Source organism: Balaenoptera acutorostrata, chromosome 8 (genome assembly GCF_949987535.1).
Source record: "Balaenoptera acutorostrata chromosome 8, mBalAcu1.1, whole genome shotgun sequence".
NCBI lineage: Eukaryota > Metazoa > Chordata > Mammalia > Artiodactyla > Balaenopteridae > Balaenoptera > Balaenoptera acutorostrata.
The window spans coordinates 61,352,172-61,371,951 of record NC_080071.1 but is presented as its reverse complement, the minus strand read 5'-3'; the positions used below and the strand labels follow the sequence as shown (position 1 = coordinate 61,371,951).

The 19,780-nt window shown below is 36.0% G+C and overlaps 1 protein-coding gene across 1 annotated transcript in view; it reads right to left on the bottom strand.

The window, feature by feature from the left end:
• Nucleotides 1-11,705: 11,705 nt before the first annotated feature.
• The window catches only part of BMPR2 (bone morphogenetic protein receptor type 2), a 195,366-nt gene continuing 187,291 nt past the window's right edge, over nucleotides 11,706-19,780 (bottom strand). The window contains exon 13 of the mRNA XM_007190546.2: nucleotides 11,706-19,217. Coding sequence (XP_007190608.1) covers nucleotides 18,967-19,217 — 251 coding nt within the window. The 3' untranslated portion in view covers nucleotides 11,706-18,966. The remainder of the gene's footprint in view (nucleotides 19,218-19,780) is intronic.

Below are 19,780 nucleotides of genomic sequence, written 5' to 3'. Positions count from 1 at the left end.
CTTATCTGCCTGCTCTGTGCCAGGCCCACACCCTCAGGACAAAGAAGATGTGGCCCACGCTCTTGAGGAGTTGTCAGCCTAGAGGAAATACCTATAAGACTCTGTATCCACAGATAATCTTTTATCTAAGTACTATCCAGGTCTGACGAAAGATCAAACAAAACCCAGTCTGTTCAGTAAGGTTTTTCCAGAGCCACCTTGGTAGGCAACTTCCAGGTTTCTTTTCTCTTCTTACGTCTCCACCGACTTCCAAGTACTGCAAGCAGAAGGGGCTGCCTGATCATTGCAGGAACCCACCTGATGAGCATTCCTAATTCACACTTACTGGCCAAGAGCATGGTCGGTCAGATGCTATAATATCAAAGCTGTTCACTGAGAGTACTGTACATAATAGATGTAAATAGCCATTAACTCAAATTTTACCATGGGTCAAAGAAAAATGCTAGGAACCTGGAGTGCATGCCCTTTACTTTGCTCTGAAAATGAACAAATTGGTATAAGCATCTCTGTTTGAGAAATTGAGGTCAAGAAGGGGTCTATGAAATATGTGCCTCTGCAGAGGATTCTTAATTCTAGACGTATTCTCAAGATTTGTCAGAAGTGTAAGCAAGGTGCTTAGTACAAGATGCCCTCTTTATTGCAAGACTAAATTTTTAAGTTCTGCCATTGTTGTACGTGGCCTACTTATACAGGTATAGTGATGCTAAATCCGTCACTACTCCATGTAAGAACCAGGGCAGTAGCTGCATTTCAATGGCCATGTAGGTATATTATACAAAGTGAAAGCTTAACATGTGGAGTCGTGTGCACCGGTAACCTCAAATCACTCTATGATGTCTTAACTTAGGTGTTGTCCTTTTATTCAAATAATATCTATTTTGTGCATAAATTACCCAAGCTACAGAAGTGGGGGAAAGGGGAAGAGACACAGGCCTAGAAGAGAATGATTAGAGTGGTAGGCCCAGCCTCTAAGAAATAACAGACTTTAGAAGGAAAATGCCTGTAGTCAATTCTCCCATAAATGAGATATGAATATATAATATATAGGCATAAGTTTTTTTCAACTTTTTCAACAAATACATTAATGTAAATAAAATGTATCAATTACTTCTTTCCTTTTTTGTACTGTATTTATTTCATTACTTATTTATTCATGTCATGAGTGTATAGATAGATAGATAGAAAGTTCAATGAAACAAAATTTTTGCCCTCAGATTTCTTTTCTGGCCACTGTTGTTGTTCATTTCATGATTCTTATTTAAAATAAATTAGTTGTATAGAGGAGGGGAGCTAAAAAATGATCTGTTCCACGTTTCATATATATTGGATATGATGATGGTAGGTAAAAAAAAAATTTGTAGAATGTGTGAATTAGTCAATTTGAAAAGTCACTAATATGTAAAAAGATTTAATCTCTTTCCAAAATAACCAGCCTAACTTTACTAACTAAAGACACTGACAATTTTATTTCCACCTGGTAAAAACTATTTACTTACAGAAGATACAAGACCAGACAAGTCAAAACATACCTACCCAGAATATGACAATGAAGTCAAGGTTTGACCTAGACCATAGTCACAAAGCAACAATTTTTAAATGACCCATAAATTCTGTGAAGTAAGCCACTCATTTTGGAAATGCAGACTCCTGAGTTCACCTGACAAAGGTGTATAATTGGTGAGTATAGAGAGGAGCACTGAATCTCCTGCAGTTAAGTTCCCTGGGAAAAGGTGGGAAGAGGGTCCCCTCCACTTCCCCCAGGAGAAAAGAGTTGGCAGCCTACTCAAACCACCACTTCCTTTACCTTTTGTACCCTGCTGTGTTTCTAGGACAGTAAGTTCCCTATGTTTTGCCACTTCTAACTTCTGAGTAACAACGTAAATGAAATGGATTTTCCATTGCTCTAGGGATCAAAGGGGTTCTGGGCTTTGAGCTTCATGAATTCCAGTCACTGATCCCGTTTTCTCAGTTTTAATTTGTCTGTCTCTCTGTGTCTCTGAAACACACACACACACACACACACACACATGCGCGCGCGCATTATTAGGAAATAACGTTCTCTAATCCCAGCTACAAAGGAGCTTTGGGTGTTGGCTCTCACCTTTGAGATGTCAGTGCTGCCAAGGGTAGAGCTTATCTGAAAACTTCAAGGAACTGTTTGAATTAAAGGGAAGTTCTTGCTTTGTTTTAGTTAAAATGTAATCTTAAAAAAATAAAGAGTAAGAGTTGAAATCAATTTAATTATTTTGAAACTTATAAAGGTAGAGAGATTAGTAAGTATATTCTTCCTTTTTTTAATTGAGGAGTTAATTTCCTTTCTATTTGCCCACTATTTGGGGAGGAGCTTATTTACTTAGGCTAGAGGATAGCAGAAATGAAGCCCTTTAAATTTCGCTTTTGGGGGACTTTCCTGGTGGTCCAGTGGGTAAGACTCCGTGCTCCCAGTGCAGGAGGCCCGGGTTTGATTGCTGATTGGGGAACTAGATCCCGCATTCTGCAACCGAGTCCGCGTGTGACAACCAAGATCCCACGTGCTGCAACTAAGACCCAGCACAGCCTAAATAAATATTAAAAAAAAAAAAAAAAGTTTTGCTTTGGGTAGAGACTTATTAAGAAAGATGTAGGAAAGAGCAGCATAGAATAACATGACACAAAGACATATTGTTACTTTCTATAAAATTAACAGCTCTTATATTGCTTCAGTTTGCAGATAGTTTTCTTCTCACCCTCTCAAATTATACAAGTGCATGTTAATTCACACGATAAATGTGTTACTGAAAAGACTATATGTACCAGAGGAGAGCCTATTTAAAAAAAAAAAGTATTGGTGAGTCCTTGAGTCCTTTTAATTGAAGAACCACTTTCTATTCTACAAAGGCAGGTTTTCAGGTAGCAGATTTGCTTGTTAAAGAGAGGCACACCTGTATGCTGTATAATAAAACATACTCCTTTTGAATTCTAGCCTAAACTTCACTCAAGTTTTGGTCTAGAAAAGCCAGTTCAGCAGGGTTAGTAGCATCAATAACCTTCCCCAAGATGAAATTTTAAGTTATCCATTGAATGTTAAAGTTGAAGGTACTAAAGGTCTGATTTGGGCCACACAATTTAGGTGAAAACAAATCAGACAAAGGTTATCAATAAATGAGGAGAACATTTCAAAATAAGACACATGAGAGAGAGACTTACAGGAAAGTGGAAGGGGATTTTAGAAGAAAAAACTATGGGGGAGATTTTATGTTAACTTTGAAATCTGTTTAAAAGCACATCACCAATTGTTTTCTTTGACATGAGCAACTGAAAGAATAAATATCCCAGAGTTAAAACCAGAAGAACTTTAGGTGAGAATCAGTACCAATAGGTCTTGACTTATGGAGGTGAAGGACACGGAGGCAAGTTTCTGAGGTCAGTAACACCACTCTGTACTTCTCGGGTTCAGTTTGCCGTGAAGCAGGGGGTGACTTGGAGAAAATGATTTCTAAACGCCTCTTCCCCCTGGTCCTCTCATTCTAAAAGGCTGAAGTGAAACTTGTCTTACCTTTCCTTTCTCAAGAGTGGCCTTTCTTGTCTACTTTTCCTGACCATCTCTCCTACCAAGTCAAAAAAATAAAGAAAAGCATTAAGAAAGAGAAGCCATTATAAAAACAACCAAGCAGGGTTCAAGTATGGGGTGATTTCTGATTATCCCATTTTGCTCGGAGATGAAAGTTTGTTTTGGGTTTAAAGGAAGACATATTGGGTTAGGATAACACAGCTTTAAAAAATATTTTTTTAAAGTAGTCCTCTATCCCATGAATGAGGATTGGACCCTTGTTCAGATTTCAATGGGAGATGAAGGAAGAATGGAGAAATAAGATTAACGGTGGACCTCCTATGGAAGAAGAGTGCTTACCAGTGGAGAGAGCACACAAGCTGCCTTGCTTCACAGTTTTAGCTGGGGCTGCCTCTCCTCTCAAGTTTATCCCAGTGTGCCAAGCATTTCCTCTAGGTCCTTATTTCCATGTTATGCCTGGGATGGAAATTCCTGGAACAGGGAGCACGAATCAAGGTTACAAAGATTAGGAAGGGGACATAAATGGGTAAATCTTAGGTAGAAGACAATTAGGAATTACTGGTTTGGGGAAGAGTCCAGGTCCCATCTAAAAGGCATTTAAATTAAAACACATTTTGAATATTATGCAGGCCAAACAAACACAGCTGGCTGGCTGGCTGTGTTCAGCTCTTCACTCATCCTGCTTTTACTCCTTTCTTAGAGAATAGGGGTTAAGGTATTCTCCTCTTGTATGTCAGATATGGAAATGATACAGAAAATCAAAACTAATTAAGAGGAAGGTCTAGATAGAGCATAATTTATTGAACTTCTGCATACCCTAGGAGAGGTGATTTCTAGAATTTTAGTCACACTGTGAATTTAAAGCAATCCTAGTTCTGGTTTCTTACTTTAATTCTTCAAATCAGCTTTGGGCTGGGCAATATAAAATATTTTTGTGCAAATCTCTTTGAAAGGATGGAACCTCCCCTCCTCCCCCCAGATTGCTCAAAAGTCAATTACTGCCCTTTTTGGTTCTTGCCCATACAGTCTACGTGAGGATATCATTCTTTTATTTATTTTTTACTTTTTTAAATTTATTTTTTAATTGAAGTATAGTTGATTTACAATGTTGTGTTAGTTTCTGGTGTATAGCAAAGTGATTCAGTTATACATATGTATACATTCTATTTTATATTCTTGTCCATTATGGTTTATTGCAGGATATGGAACATAGTTCCCTGTGCTATACAGTTGGACCTTGTTGTTTATCCATTCTATATACAGTAGTTTGCATCTGCTAACCCCGAACTCCCAATCCATCCCTACGCAACCTGTTCTCCCCTTTGGTAACCACAAGTCTGTTCTCTATGTTTGTGAGTCTCTGTTTTGTAGATAGGTTCATTTGTATCAAATTTTAGAATCCACATATAAGTGATATCATATGGTATTTGTCTTTCTACTTCTGATTTACTTCACTTAGTATGATAATCTCTAAGTCCATCCATGTTGCTGCAAATGGCATTATTTCATTCTTTTTTTACTGCTGCTTAGTACTGCATTGTATATATATACCACATCTTCTTTGTCTATTCATCTGTCCCTGGACATTTAGGTTGTTTTCATGTCTTGGCTATTGTGAATAGTGCTGCTATGAACATAGGGTTGCATGTATCTTTTTGAAATATAGTCTCATCCAGATATATGCCCAGGATTGGGGTTGCTATTTTTAGTTTTTTGAGGAACCTCTATACTGTTTTCCATAGTGGCTGCACCAACTTACATTGTGAGTCTATCATTCTTAATGTTGCTAAAAATTTTCATGTTGAAAGATGTCCTGTTTGAAAACACATGAAGTATTAAAATGTGTCACAACAGAAACAGCCCTCAAATCCAAAAAGATTTGGAAGATTGGGAAAATAATTTCTCTTTTGAGAACATGAGAAAATAGTGGCTCAGATTTAGACAAAAGACAAGATAATATTAAAATTTATCCAACATTTCTGAAATAGGTAACCTGAACTCACATTTGAGTCAGGTATGATCTATTCTAGCTCAACACCCCCCTGATCATTTGGGGTATTTCCGTTTATCAGGATAGAGGTAGTAATGTCTCATTCTTCCCTATTTCATTTTCATATTTAGTAAAGGAGATACGAGTAGCTTCATTTACCACCTAAAATTTCGAAATAAGTTAGTTTTTCAAAAATTTGTTTATTTATATTTATTTTTGGCTGCATTGGGTCTTCGTTGCTGCACGCGGGCTTTCTCTAGTTGCGGTGAGCGGGGGCTACTCTTCGTTGCGGCACACAGGCTTCTCATTGCAGTGGCTTCTCTTGGTGCGGAGCACGGGTTCTAGGCGCACAGGCTTCAGTAGTTGTGGCTCGTGGGCTCAGGAGTTGTGGCTCATGGGCTCTAGAGCGCAGGCTCAGTAGTTGTGGTGCATGGGCTTAGTTGCTCCACGGCATGTGGGATCTTCCCGGACCAGGGCTCAAACCCGTGACCCCTGCATGGGCAGGTGGATTCTTAACCACTGCACCGCCAGGGAAGCCCCCAAATAAGTTCTTATAATTGGGGAACTTCCTGTCAGTTTATACATCTGAAGGCATCTTAAGTAAAAAAAAAACAAACTGGACCTGTTTTCCCTTCTTATGATAACATACAGAGTAATACTGAAGGCTGTTCAACAATTCTGAATATTGATACGACTGAAATTTTAAGGTAGATAATTGGAGAAGAGAAAATATAAGGAGGAAAAATAATCAGAAATTGTGTCCTTGAAAAATTAAATATCAAGAAAGCCAAAGTAAAAATGGTTTTAAAAAACCTAAAACCTAACTTTGCTCATAAAATGCCTTTATAGAACTCTGCTAAACTTTGATCGAATTCTGGCAAATGCCATTGTTCCATGAAAACATTCGAACAACTAAGGATTAGTCACCTTTTCCAATGTTTCAGGAATTGTACACTATGTTTCACTGCAGGACGACAGTGAAGTCATAAGAAGGTCATGTTTGTCAAGTCCTGGCTCTGGTATTTGTTTCTTCTGGAGAGAAGGGAACCTGTAGACTTTCTGCCTAGTAGCCCAAACGTTCTTAGTCAACGAAATGCACTGGATTCTTCTAATGTAAATAGTGTTCACAGAGCCTGTCCTGCTTATTATTCATAATCAATAAGAAAACATTATGGGGCTTCCCTGGTGGTGCAGTGGTTGAGAATCCGCCTGCCAATGCAGGGGACACGGGTTCGAGCCCTGGTCTGGGAGGATCCCACATGCCACGGAGCAGCTGGGCCCGTGAGCCACAATTACTGAGCCTGCGCATCTGGAGCCTGTGCTCCGCAACAAGAGAGGCCACGATAGTGAGAGGCCCGCGCACCGCGATGAAGAGTGGCCCCCGCTTGCCACAATTAGAGAAAGCCCTCGCACAGAAACGAAGACCCAACACAGCCATAAATAAATAAATAAATAAATAAATAAATATTTTAAAAAAAAGAAAAAAGAAAACATTATGAACCAAATTTGAGACATCTAGTCTTTGAAAAGAATGGAGAGGCCTCCAGTTCTTAGAACATGAAATAAGAGAGCCTCCTGGTGGTCAAAGTGGTGCACAGACTTGCTGCTGGGTACCTGAGGAACAGTGATTTTACTGTTTTTTAACATGACCAAAAAAGTAAAGAGAAAAAGACACTATAGTAAAAAACAAAAAAGATTAAAGCATTTAACTGAAGGACCTATTTCCCAAACCCACTTACTCTAACTCACTTTTTCTGAAACCATGCCTGCTGAATGTAGTTTATAGGTAATACTGGTATTCATTTATTTAAAGCTCTGCATTTATATATATAAAGCACACCCACACATTCTTTCAGTGCTTCTCATTTTGGTCAATTTTAACCCTAAAGATGTGCCATGAATCTCACAAAATAACTTACTGAATGACCTTAAGTTAAATTACTTTCAAGCACGCAGAGAACTCGGATGGACTAAGAAGCCTGATTAAGAGAAGTTAGGTGGGGGCTTCCCTGGTGGCGCAGTGGTTGAGAATCTGCCTGCCAATGCAGGGGACACGGGTTCGAGCCCTGGTCTGGGAAGATCCCACGTGCCGCGGAGCAACTGGGCCCGTGAGCCACAACTACTGAGCCTGCGTGTCTGGAGTCCGTGCTCCGCAACAAGAGAGGCCGCGACAGTGAGAGGTCCGCGCACCGCGATGAAGAGTGGCCCCCGCTCGCCGCAACTAGAGGGAGCCCTCGCACAGGAAACGGAGACCCAACACAGCCAAAAATAAATAAATAAATAAATAAAAATTAAAAAAAAAAAAAAAAGAGAAGTTAGGTGAGAATCTAAAATATTTTAAAAACTATTTTGGTACAGCATATCAATCAAGTTTGGTATTTCAGAGACAGAAAACACTGATAAGACTCCCTCCCTGAAGCAAAAAGGTGACCATCCAGTAAGGAGATAAACAGCAGGTAGCTATAGAGTCGAGTGGCAGAAGGTAATGCTAGAAAGGAAGTGGCCGATGCACGGTAGACAACTTAGAATTTCAGGTCGAGGAGCATGAACCATTGGCAACCTGATAAGGGTATTGACAAGATGATTGGCAGGAGAGTATAAAATTGTCTGGAGTAGGGAGAAAACAACAAAAAAAGGAAGACTAAAAGCCTATCGAAACAGCTCACAGAGGGAGGGGTTTTGAAACTCAGTTAAGAAGGTGCAGTGGGAGTTAGGAGAAGGAGATAGAGATGGAAGAGGTTTCACTTCAGAATTTTACTGAATTATTTTTTACTTTTCTAAATGTGAGAAGATGTGACTTCCAGAGGGCATCGCCAGTGTCATGGAGAAGCAAGTTTAATAAATTTATTTGTTTACTTTAAAAACTAAATAAAAATTTTGGTTTAAAAATCCCAGGTAGTTCTGAAGTTCTGCATGACATCTAAAGAAAATAACTCATTTTCTTAAATACATTTCCTTAGATGTCATATTTTCTCTGACATCTTACACAAAGTATTGGTTCATCTGTGAAAAGGTTGCTAAGCAAAGGAAAACTTCTCTCTTATCTGTCCCATTTATAGCAATTACCAAAAAAATCAAACATTCATTTGGGATGCTTGTTTCCTTCAATAGGAAATAGTTTCTGGGTTTTTCTACCTTCCTTTCTAATTAAGTAAAGAAGAAAGGAAGAGCTCCAGTGTTGAGAAGTTAAGCTGCTTGAGGACTTGATGGGAGAGGGAAGCACCAGGCAAGAGAAGGGTTCTCCTTGGAAGATCACACATCTACAATCAATACAACCTCCTCACTGTCTTTCCACCACCCACGATTTTCGGATAACTTTTTGTTGTTGTAGTTCCTTTTAAGGCTGATTTTGATACTCATTTTTATGGGGCAGGGACAGGGTAACCCTCAAAATATCCCAGAACAGTAATTTGTACAACAAGCTGGCCTAATATAGCACAGTCAAAAAGATCAAATTTAAGTTGTGTGTGACTTACTTAGGGAAGGCTCTGTACTTGAAGCGTTCCTACAGAAAATAGGTGAAAGGCATCTGCATATATATCTGGAACCAAAAATTTGAACACACGATGTCAAAAATGTTCTATTTTAAAACCTATGAAGGCAGTCCCCTCTGTTAGCTGCACATTCCTTGAGATTCCCCTTTAACCCTGACCCAGTCTGCTGCCTCTTCCCTACCATCACTGACTCAGCCTTGGTTCAGGCTCTCATTATCTCTCACCAGTGCCATACTGGTCTCCATGTTTCTATACTCAACTCCCTTTCTCTCAATCCATTCCTTATACTACGAGCTGAGTTATCTAATTTGAACCTTCCCTGCTTGAATTCTTCCAGTGGCTTCCAGCCAGGTCCAAACTCTTAGCATAGTTATGCTAGCCCTTCTGTGTTATAGTCCTGTCTGGGTCATCTGGGTTCCCCTGGATCATCTCTCTCCATACTATCACTTAGAATCCCAAACTCTACTCCCATCTAACATCTTCCCACCCCCCAGTAAAAGCTCCACCCTCTCCGGCCTCTAGGGCTTTGTGGGTGCTGCAACTTCTGCTTAGAGGGCCATTGCTCATTTCTTAACTAAGTCCTACTTATATTTTAAGAGTCAGGAAAATTATCTCAAAAGGAGAAATTGCCTCTGACTCAGTAAGACTGGATTAGGTATCCTTGCCATAATACCCCTAGTTTTCACTCGATCACAATACTTATAATCTGTACTATAATTTTCTCCAATTAAAATTTTCTCCAAATCTACTGTGAGCACCTTGAGGGTGGGCTGTGTCTTTTATCTCCCACTACAGTGCTTGCTACACAATAGGTGTTCAAAAAAGTTTTTTGATGCCCCTTCAAAAAAGAAACTTACTGGTCACAACTGAAATTGTATTTTGTTTGCAGTTCCTCTCCTGCCCCGAGTAGAGTCACTCTCCTTTTTCATCTATCCTGCCCATCTGTCAGTCCAAACTTCTTCAAATTACTTCTATCAAGGTCTTTCCTTCCTAAGAAACTTTGGCTTCCCTATTGTCTACGACAGCAAGTCCAAAACCTGGTTTTCAAAAGTCTTAATGTCTGTTTGGTTCTACATGTTCTGCTTTACTTCCAGTCTCTATTCTTCTTTATTTCTGGTCACTTCAGATATTCTGCCTTCACTTTTCCTACTGAAATCCCACCTGTCCTTTCAAGACCCAGCTCAGTAATCATTTCCTCACTGAAGTCTTCCCTGGCTCTTCAAACACATATTGAACATATAGTTTACCACTTATTTGGGCACTTACACGTCATCTTGATTGGATGGAACCTCTTCCTGGGTGGGCCTTCTCTCCTCCACAAGATGGCTTAAGTTCCTGGGGGGCAGGAATTGTATCATACTCAGTACAGCAATAATGATTCAATTTCAAGAAAGTGAATAATAACATATTATACCAATAAAATGAAAGCTGCCCAAATATGGAATTTGGACTTTAATTTGAAAAACACCAAGAATAAAGAGGAAGATTAGTCACTATCTAAGTTTGTCCTTTGCTGAGAGGTATATAAACTGGGAAGATGGATCACATAGGTATAGGTGTAAATGAGAATAATTTTACTTGTGGTAAGTCATTATTAAAAGGTTCAGCAGGTCATTACTATACATTTCCTCCAGGTCATCATATTTTCTCTAAGGACATTTAGTTATCATCTTGAACATTACACAGTGGGTTCTGTAGAGGACTGCAATGTTACTCTGTAACATCATATATATAGTAAGGTTGGGCATGTGAGTCAAAAGGAAAAAGGTACTCCAAACCTATTATCCCTACAATATTATGTAAGGTGACAACAGAGCCTATGGGAGTAGACCATGCTTTTTCTCAAGCAAAAATCCCCTTGGCATACATGGCTGTCCTGTGGATCCTGCTCCAGGACACTTAACTAATACACTGAATTAATCTAGAGTCAAAAACAATATGTTGCCTTCACAAACTCATATTTCATTTTAACAAGGCCTTCTAAAAATACAAAGGTCTTGATGAATTGGGCAATTGGGATTGACATGTATACACTGATGTGTATAAAATTGATGACTAATAAGAACCTGCTGTATAAAAAATAAATAAAATTCAAAAATTAAAAAAAAATACAAAGATCTAACTGAAAAGATTATTTGATGATGTGAAGCACAAATGCAGTGTCAGGCTAACAGAGATAGTTGTTTTGGTACCTGGTAACTCTTCAGTAATCTCAAATTGCTTCATGTTCCTGGCTACTCTATTTAGCCACTGGGTCATTTCCATTTTTATTTTTGAGTTTCTCTTCCTACAGTCAGAAACTGAAAACTGTAGTTCAAAGCAAAATGGAAAATACATTAGAATCTCATCTTTACCAGTTCTGTGGCTTTGGGCAAGGTGTTTGACTTCTCTGAGCCCATTATTTTAATTTATAAAACTGGAATAATAATATGCATTTTGTAGAATTGCTGTCAGGATTATCAACATATGTAAAATAACTAACACCATACCTGGCATACAGTGAGTGTGCAACTATTATTCTAATGTTAGTTGATTTTTTTTTTTTTGACGTATCATACTGAGTAATGAAAGTCATATTAGATGAACATTTACTATTCTGGTGCAAAATACCTAAAATAACACAATAACAATCAATTTCTGATGACCTCATAAAATCAAAAGATCCAATCAATGTTGTCATTAATATGATCTTTAATAAATGGAATAATGCACCATTTTACAGCAAGCCATTTTTAAACCTAAAGAACTTTCTTAAAATCTTCTTCTACAATGTCTCTGTATCAATACAATCTTTTTATTTAGGTTTATATATATCAAAGCATTTACTTACAGTTATTCATAGAAAACTCTTTAGTGGCTTAATGTCAGCTTTCATAGTGGCATCAATAGATAATACAAAAGAAAAGTGATTTGCTTTATTTCATACTCACACCGATCCATCAAACACAACTTATACAGCATAGCAAGGTCTCAGACGGCTTATACAAAAGCAAAATAACTGAAAGCAATTATTCATAAAATTCATATATGATATTCTATTGGTAATGTAAGAGCAAAACACACCAACAAAAGATACCCGTTAACAAGAAAGAGGGTTCTGAGGAATTGCCAGTATTTTTCAGCCTTTCTTATTCCAGAAAAGCATCCTCAGAAATGAATACTCTGTAGCTTATGTTTCTCCTGTCCATTCAGAAAAAGCATGGCAGCTACACATTTCCATATTTCAGCTACTACAACACCCTAAGAGTTAGTGTATTTTACAATTATCCACTTATCTTCATTTGAAAAATTATCAACAGAAAATTAAGGATGATTCCAGCTTATACAAACACTTATACAATATAATCTCCATGGAAACATGACAAGGCATACAAAAACTGTTTAAATAAATAAATGTGACCAGAAAAAGAAAAGCCACAGAAGCCAAGCAATTCAATATTAAACCAGGACCTATCTTTGAAGTTCATCTTTTATTAATTCAGTGTTCTTACTGTTAAGCTTCTTTAAAAATATGTTTTCCCTATCACACTTAAGAGGATTGGTAATAAGGTGGAGAGCCTGAGACAAGAGACTGGTTACAAATAACTTCACTGCAAGGATTTTAAGTATACATATACAGTTTACCAATTTGGAGCTTAAACTTGTCTGAAAGAAACATTCTATTTGGATCTGACAATGTGATAAATAGGTTACCATAGATTACCTTCTCAAAACCATCCAAGCTACTACTAAAGCTATAAACTCACTAGTCCACTTTTAGAAGACAGTTTAATAATGTTAAATTACCTCTTGAAAAATTTTATCTCAGAGGAACTTTACCAAGTTCTCCAATTAAAAACACAAAAACAAAATGAAACAGTTTGTCCCATCATGTATAACCATTTAACCAAAGAAGAGAAATCGTTTGAAGACTGTGCTTCAACTCTAAGGCCTAAATATGCTGCAACATGTAGCCAATTAGTTGAGTCATTTCCCTCTATTCAGTAATTATAAAACTGGGCAAGTTTTTATGATTAATGAAAGCTGATATTATATTTATGTAAATGAAGTCAAATCATAAGATGAAACATTAAATGAACTGTGTGTGCAACAAATTCAACTGTATCTAACTGCTTGTTTGCTATCAATTGAAGTTTTTCAGTGTGCAAAGGGATGAAAAGGGCCCTGAGTTTTTAAGTAATATTATGTCTACAGAGCGAGTCTAAAACAGGAAGATGGTTCTGAAATCTAAAGGTACAAATAAAATGTAAAAAACCCACATGTTGCCTTTTAAAACATTAAAAACAAAAACAAGTTGCAGTTTAAAATACAGTAATTTGCTTGAAAATTCAATCATAAACTGGACGCCCTAATGATGTGATAAGATTCCTTGTCTCTTACCCAGATTTTAAAATCTGAGTCTCAAATCAAGTTTAAAAAATGAATGTTACAACGTTTAACAGTAACACTATGAACATCACAGTAATAAAGGAATTAGAATTTTCAAGATATAATATTTATTTTCGGCATGATTTTAGTAAACAGCATAAATTCTTCTGAAGTATTTACTTTTCAAATGTTACCAGCCATGAGATAAAATCTTAAATTTTTCCTTATATGCACAAATACTCAATTTTAACCAGTCACTTAAAAGTTGTTAGAGTCCAGTCTATGTTGCAAAACTATGATGAGTATTTCAAAAGTGGTCTGCAAAAATGTTCGTAGATAATACCTGATTATTGTAGGGTTTGCTATTGAAAGTTAATATTGCATTTTGTGTTTAATATTTGATACAAAGAAATATGTAAAATGTTGTGGCTCAATCATAATGAATGCTAAGCGTGCTGCAATATAGGTTAAAAAAGAATAGCAAAATGATACACAATTCTGTATGCATGGCTTTTTAGTTATAAACTAATGAGAGTATAAAATCATAAAACTCCACAATAGAAAATGTTAGATAATATAAACTTAAGTGCTGATTTGCTGACAATCTGATGGTTGGATCCACTGTCAAATGGTAACATCTTAATTCTCAATTCTATCCTATTTAACTATTACTTAACTGGAGTAATGAATTTGAATATAACAAAATATAATTTTAGGTGTTCTTAAATATAAGTAGGTATTAAAATAAAACTGAAGAGAAAATACTAAAGGAACCAAAGCAATTCTGTCTGAAGAACTGAGACTTAGGTGTTGAGAAGCCTGAAGTATACTGAAGAGTAACAGTGTTGGAGAGGATGAGCAACTGCTCTCTTTTCTTTACTATTGGATAAGAGAAACGGATATAAAATGAATCAGGAGGGAAGCAGAATAGATATGAAGAAAACTTTCCTGACACAGAAGATTGCAAGTCAGATAACCAAGGGACAGAGTAAGTGAAGACAGAAACTAAGAGGTGAATGAAGGAAAGTAATGGGGAGGTGCATCAGAGTGCCCTGGGATTTTTTCTTTTCTTGTATGTTAATCTGGGAACCTGTAGAAAATCCTTCGTTTGATAATATTTGTGTAAACTAGTTTAAACAGTGATTTGCCAGATTTACTTAATCAAGGATTATATTTAGGAATGGATCACGCAAGGTAGTTTTGGCTAAAGTTTACATAGTTCAGAATCTAAAAGTCAAAATGCACTCTTATTTGCTGAAGAGCAAACTGACAGTAAAAGGTATGAATATTTAGAAACTTCCTAGTCTGAAAAAGACTCCTGGGGTGTCTGTGGGAGTGTTATACAATTTCTAGGATAATTGGTCTAGATAATCAACTAACATGTGTGTCTAGATTTTAAGTTTAAGAAGTTAGCTTGGAAGATAGAGTAATATATAAAGCAATCTGTGAATAGTTATGTAATAACCTGCATATAACTGGTAGTAAGTAAGTTTAACATAAATATATAAAAGGTTGTACAGAAATAGAATGTAATCTCACATTCTAGGAACTAATTACCTCCAATGAAATATTCATTTTTATAAGTAAGAAAAAAAAGCCAAGAAGTTTGTTGAAATTTTTTTCCATTTTAAATGACTTTGAAGAGAGAGGTTTATAGAGAATGGAAAATTCAGTAAATAGCTGCAGCCTATCAGGTGTTTCATTTGGCTTTAGAAGCCAAATTAGAAAATATTTTAAATAAAAATACTTGCCGAATTTTATGATAACTCCCACTGAAACACATACTTACTTGAGTGTTCCTACCTTTCTTTAATTATTTTCACATTCAGAACCAACACACATTTTCCGGAACAAGTGGATACCTGAAAGGAAGCTATATAAATTGCTTTATAAAAAGGACATTATCCTTCCTACATCCTCTTCAATTAGTTCTCTGGATTAGTAAAATTTTCTAAAGTCACTTTTAAAAGCAGAAATTTTCAAAATGAACTGAAAGGATTGATGAGACAAAGTGAACATTAAATTAATTCCGCAAAATCAAATATGGAATCAATTTAGGAAAAGGTCTCTGTTCCCATAAGCCTTCGCTTTTCCCTTAAAATTTACTTTACCTTTAGTTCTGCAATATAAGACTGTCAGGAGTGAAGAGAAATGAAATGATTTTAAGATTCATGATGGCAGATGTGGGATTGAATTTTGTCTTGAATTAGTAATTTTTTTCAAGCAACAATCACCACAGACATGTCTGTACATCTCCTTTTGTTTGCCTAATTTCTAAAGTCATTAAGGTATCTGGTTTGGCTTATATACAAGCCACAATTGTGCTGGGGTATAATGACTAATTTTCTTACAAAATGTCAGTCCATCACGCATACTGTCATACAGTGTAGTGTATAGGCAGTGTGGTGTCGATGAAAGAGATGTGAAGAGAGCAAGCCTAGGTTAAAAATCACAGATTTGTCAAATACTAGGTGTGGACCTCGGGCAAATCACTTAGCTTCTCTAGCTTCAGTTTCCCCATCTGTAAAATGGGAATATTAACTATAATCCTCATACGGTTGCTATGAGGAGTAAAAGAGATAATGTGTATATATATATCCCAGCATTCAGTATATAATAAATGGCCAATTAGTATTAGTATCTACTCCTTTGCCTTCCAATAACTTTTTACACCAATATTTTTTTCCAATTATGCATTTAAAAAGAGGGAAACGTTTTAGGAATTATAATTAAATCATTTTGTCTAAACTCAATTCAAATCAAGTTCTTTCAATGACATTTCTTGTATACAATTAGGACAGTTAAGGGAATTAATATCAGACTTTGATTACCTATTATGATGCTTTTAGGGTTATAATACTTTTAAGGTTGAATTTTAGTATTTTTTCATTAAATGAATAGCCTTTAATTCAAAGGGACCCAAATGCTTTTCTACATGCAAAATTTTGTGATGGAAGTTAAATATTAGGTTTAAGATACATTATTATTACATGAATAAAGTTTGCAAATGAGTATTTTAAGTAATCTTGCTTGCTTGTATACAGCAAACAGATTCTAAAAGTAAATAAGTCTGATGTACAATTTAATTTAAGATTTATTAAAATGATCTACACTATTTCTCCTACTTTTCCAAGAGTCTACTAATAAAAACATGGGGAAAGGAAATTGTTTTAAACATGCTCGCATAAAAATGGGAAACTATAAGGAGTTCTTCTAATTTGGTATACCAATTTTTGAAAGCATCTTACTATTAAACATCAAAAAATGCTGAAAACCTTACAATCAACTGGCCAAAACACAGTGTAGTAGAATGTAAGACAACTCTTCTGTCAGGAAAAATCAGTTAGACCTCAAATGGTCATTTACCTTCGATGCTTCCAATTGGAGAAGGAATATAATTTATTTGGACTCAAAGATGTTCTAGAAATACTTAAAAGTAATATCCTGGAATGCAGCTGAAAGCCACTGAAAATCAAGAGAACCAAGTGAAAATTCATTGGAAAAAATATAAATAATTCATTACATAGATAAAAAAATAAGAAAATGAAAAATTTTTATGCTAGATGACTGAAAAATATGTTAAGGATCTGAATCAAGAGAAGGGCCAATAAAATACAAAGGGTGGAAATCCTGGGCACTAGCAAAATAATGTTAATTCTAAGAGTTCAAAACCATGTTCAGCAATCTAGCTGAACATCTCACTTCATAGTATCACAGTAGATGGCAAACAAAAGAAGGCTTATATACACAAGTAAGTCATAAATATTTTGGATAGCAAATTGGGAAATTTAGGCTGTCTTTAGCTAAATGATGTGGATAGAGGAATATGAGTGAGAAAATTTTGTTCAGGAGATAAAAACCTCAATCAGGAATTTGGGATTTGTGTTTTCCTCTCAGCTTCTTTATCTCCCAGAGAAATCTTAGAACTTAATTAAAGTCTATTAAGTACTCTGAGAATCTGGAAAAAAAAAGTGAGATCTTCATTGTTTGCAAATTGATAGAAAACAATTTGTGCTCATAAAAAAAGTCCCTTATTTGACATAAAGTGCTTTATTTAAAAAAACATGCAGAGATTGTTTTAGAGACAATTATCAGTAATGAAAGCAAAGGAAGCTTTAAAAAAACAACATGATTTGAATATACATAATGTTATCACTAAAAGGTACATTCTAATATAATGTAAATAATAAATGCTCACATATCAAAGATGATATGAAAAACTGGCAAATGGAAAAATGATGAAAATAGGATTAGTGAAGAAACAGTTTTGAAAAGAGAGAGGTTAAGTCTCAGGCTGCTCAAAAATGATAGGTTTGGCAGCAATCCTTCCTTCCACAGGGGTTTGGCATGCCAGTTGAATGATTTTTCCACACAGTGTTTTAGGTCATGGGAAGAGGAATCATTTTCAGATAAAGTTACCAGGCTTTGCTTGGGAAAAGAAAAAAAAAGATACTACAGGTTCAAAACTATGAATTACTTTTGAAGTTATTTTAAACAGGATGTAATTTTATTGGAGTCAAACATGGCCTATTCAGAGAATGAAGGCTATAATACTATACTGTGTTAACCATCTATCTACTTAAAAATTCCATGTAAGTATAGCTCTATAAGTTTTCTGATAAAAATGTGCTACTTAAATAAATGAATATGGAACATGAACATACATATAAAAAAATAAAATAAAATGGAAAACAGCTAATATTTGACTTGCTCATTGTTCTATGCTCTTATGAACTTCCAAAACCAGAACCAAATATGTTCATTAAAATGCCTGGAAGGAAATGTTTAGGATTTGGAAGGATAAAAGAAATGGCATTTCAAATTAGGTTTTGGTAGTTCCTTCTTTAGAGCCCTTTGAGACAATGTTTTTGCATTCTCCATAAGGAGAGAGAAAGCAAGAAATCAGGTAGCTGCTTTCTCTTGTGCAAAAATTCACTGTCAAAGAACTGACCTGCTAAAAGTATGGAGGATGGGGGAGGAAAATGTTCATATCATGGAAGAATGCGTATTCTGTTAGGAAGAGAACTTATGAGAAAGCTTATTTGTGGCCTACAGACTATTGCACATTCAAACAAAACACAAGAGAAAAGAAAGTCCAACAGATAATGTGTTCAGGAACATATCAACATATAAACTAGCTTGTGCCCAGAAATAAAACATGGATACCAGACACCACTGCAGTCAAACCTGTCTTAATCTGTTTCTGATTTAATGACCTTTAGAAACTGGTCCAAACTGATTATCAGCAATACATTGTTTTTGCTTTTTTTTCTTAAAAAAATATTTTGAGACCACTTTTGATACACACACATATAATTCTGTGGTCATAACAGACAAATATAACTTTAGCGAGACTAAACAAAAGTGCAAAACTTAAAAAAAAAATTAAAAAATATGGAAGCATAAGCTAAATTTTTCTGCATAGCTGAAATCTATTTAAAGCAAGTCCTTGTTGCAGGGGTGGGAGGGGGTACTGACAGGAGAATAAAGCAGTTTTTTTTTAATGTCTTCTGCATGTTTAAATGATGCAAAAAATAATTTCACTCCATAGGCTTGGAAACATTTCACAGACAGTTCATTCCTATATCTTTTGACACCATGGTTGTGGCAGTGCCTCCTTCTGCAAGGTAAACAGCGGTGCTGGATTTGGAATGAACTGCCCTGTCTTTGCCATTGTTGTTGACCTCACAGTCCAGTGGTTCAGTAGAGATGACCCAGGTGGACGGGCGCCACCGTTTAAGAGAATAAGGAGTTTTCACACGTTTCTTGATCTTTTCACCAGATCCTGACTTGCCATCTTGTGTTGACTCACCTACTGAAAATAAAAGTGCAGAAAAATGAACTATATATAAAGAAACTATTAAAAAGTAAAAAGTTAGGGTTGTAACTGGAAAAGAGATCAAACTAATGTCTACAGGAGGAGCTAATGGACATTTCTTGAAATTTATGATGCCAAGCAATATTTTTCTAGGCAAAACTTAACCAACTTATTTTTGAGACTCTGTAAGCCTAACGTTTTTATAACTGGTTGAATTATTCCATAGGGCAAGGAAGAAAATATAGAAAAACCACAAAAAGCAAAAACAGAGGAGAAAATTCCAAGTTCTCAATTGTATTCTCAAATCCTTTGGTTATTGGTAGCAAGTCTAACTTGGCAAAATGCATTTAATCATTCTACTTCATGCTCAAAGTAGGCACCTGGAATATAATACTTTTCAGAAGAATGACATAAACACTACAGCACAAATTTTCTAGTAATTTCCCTGTCTCAAACCTGACAAGACATTTTACTGATATGGAACCTTGCCATAAGGTATGTCAACCTTTCTATAATACAAGCCACTCAAGCAAGGGGCTAGATTCTACTGATTTTGGTCA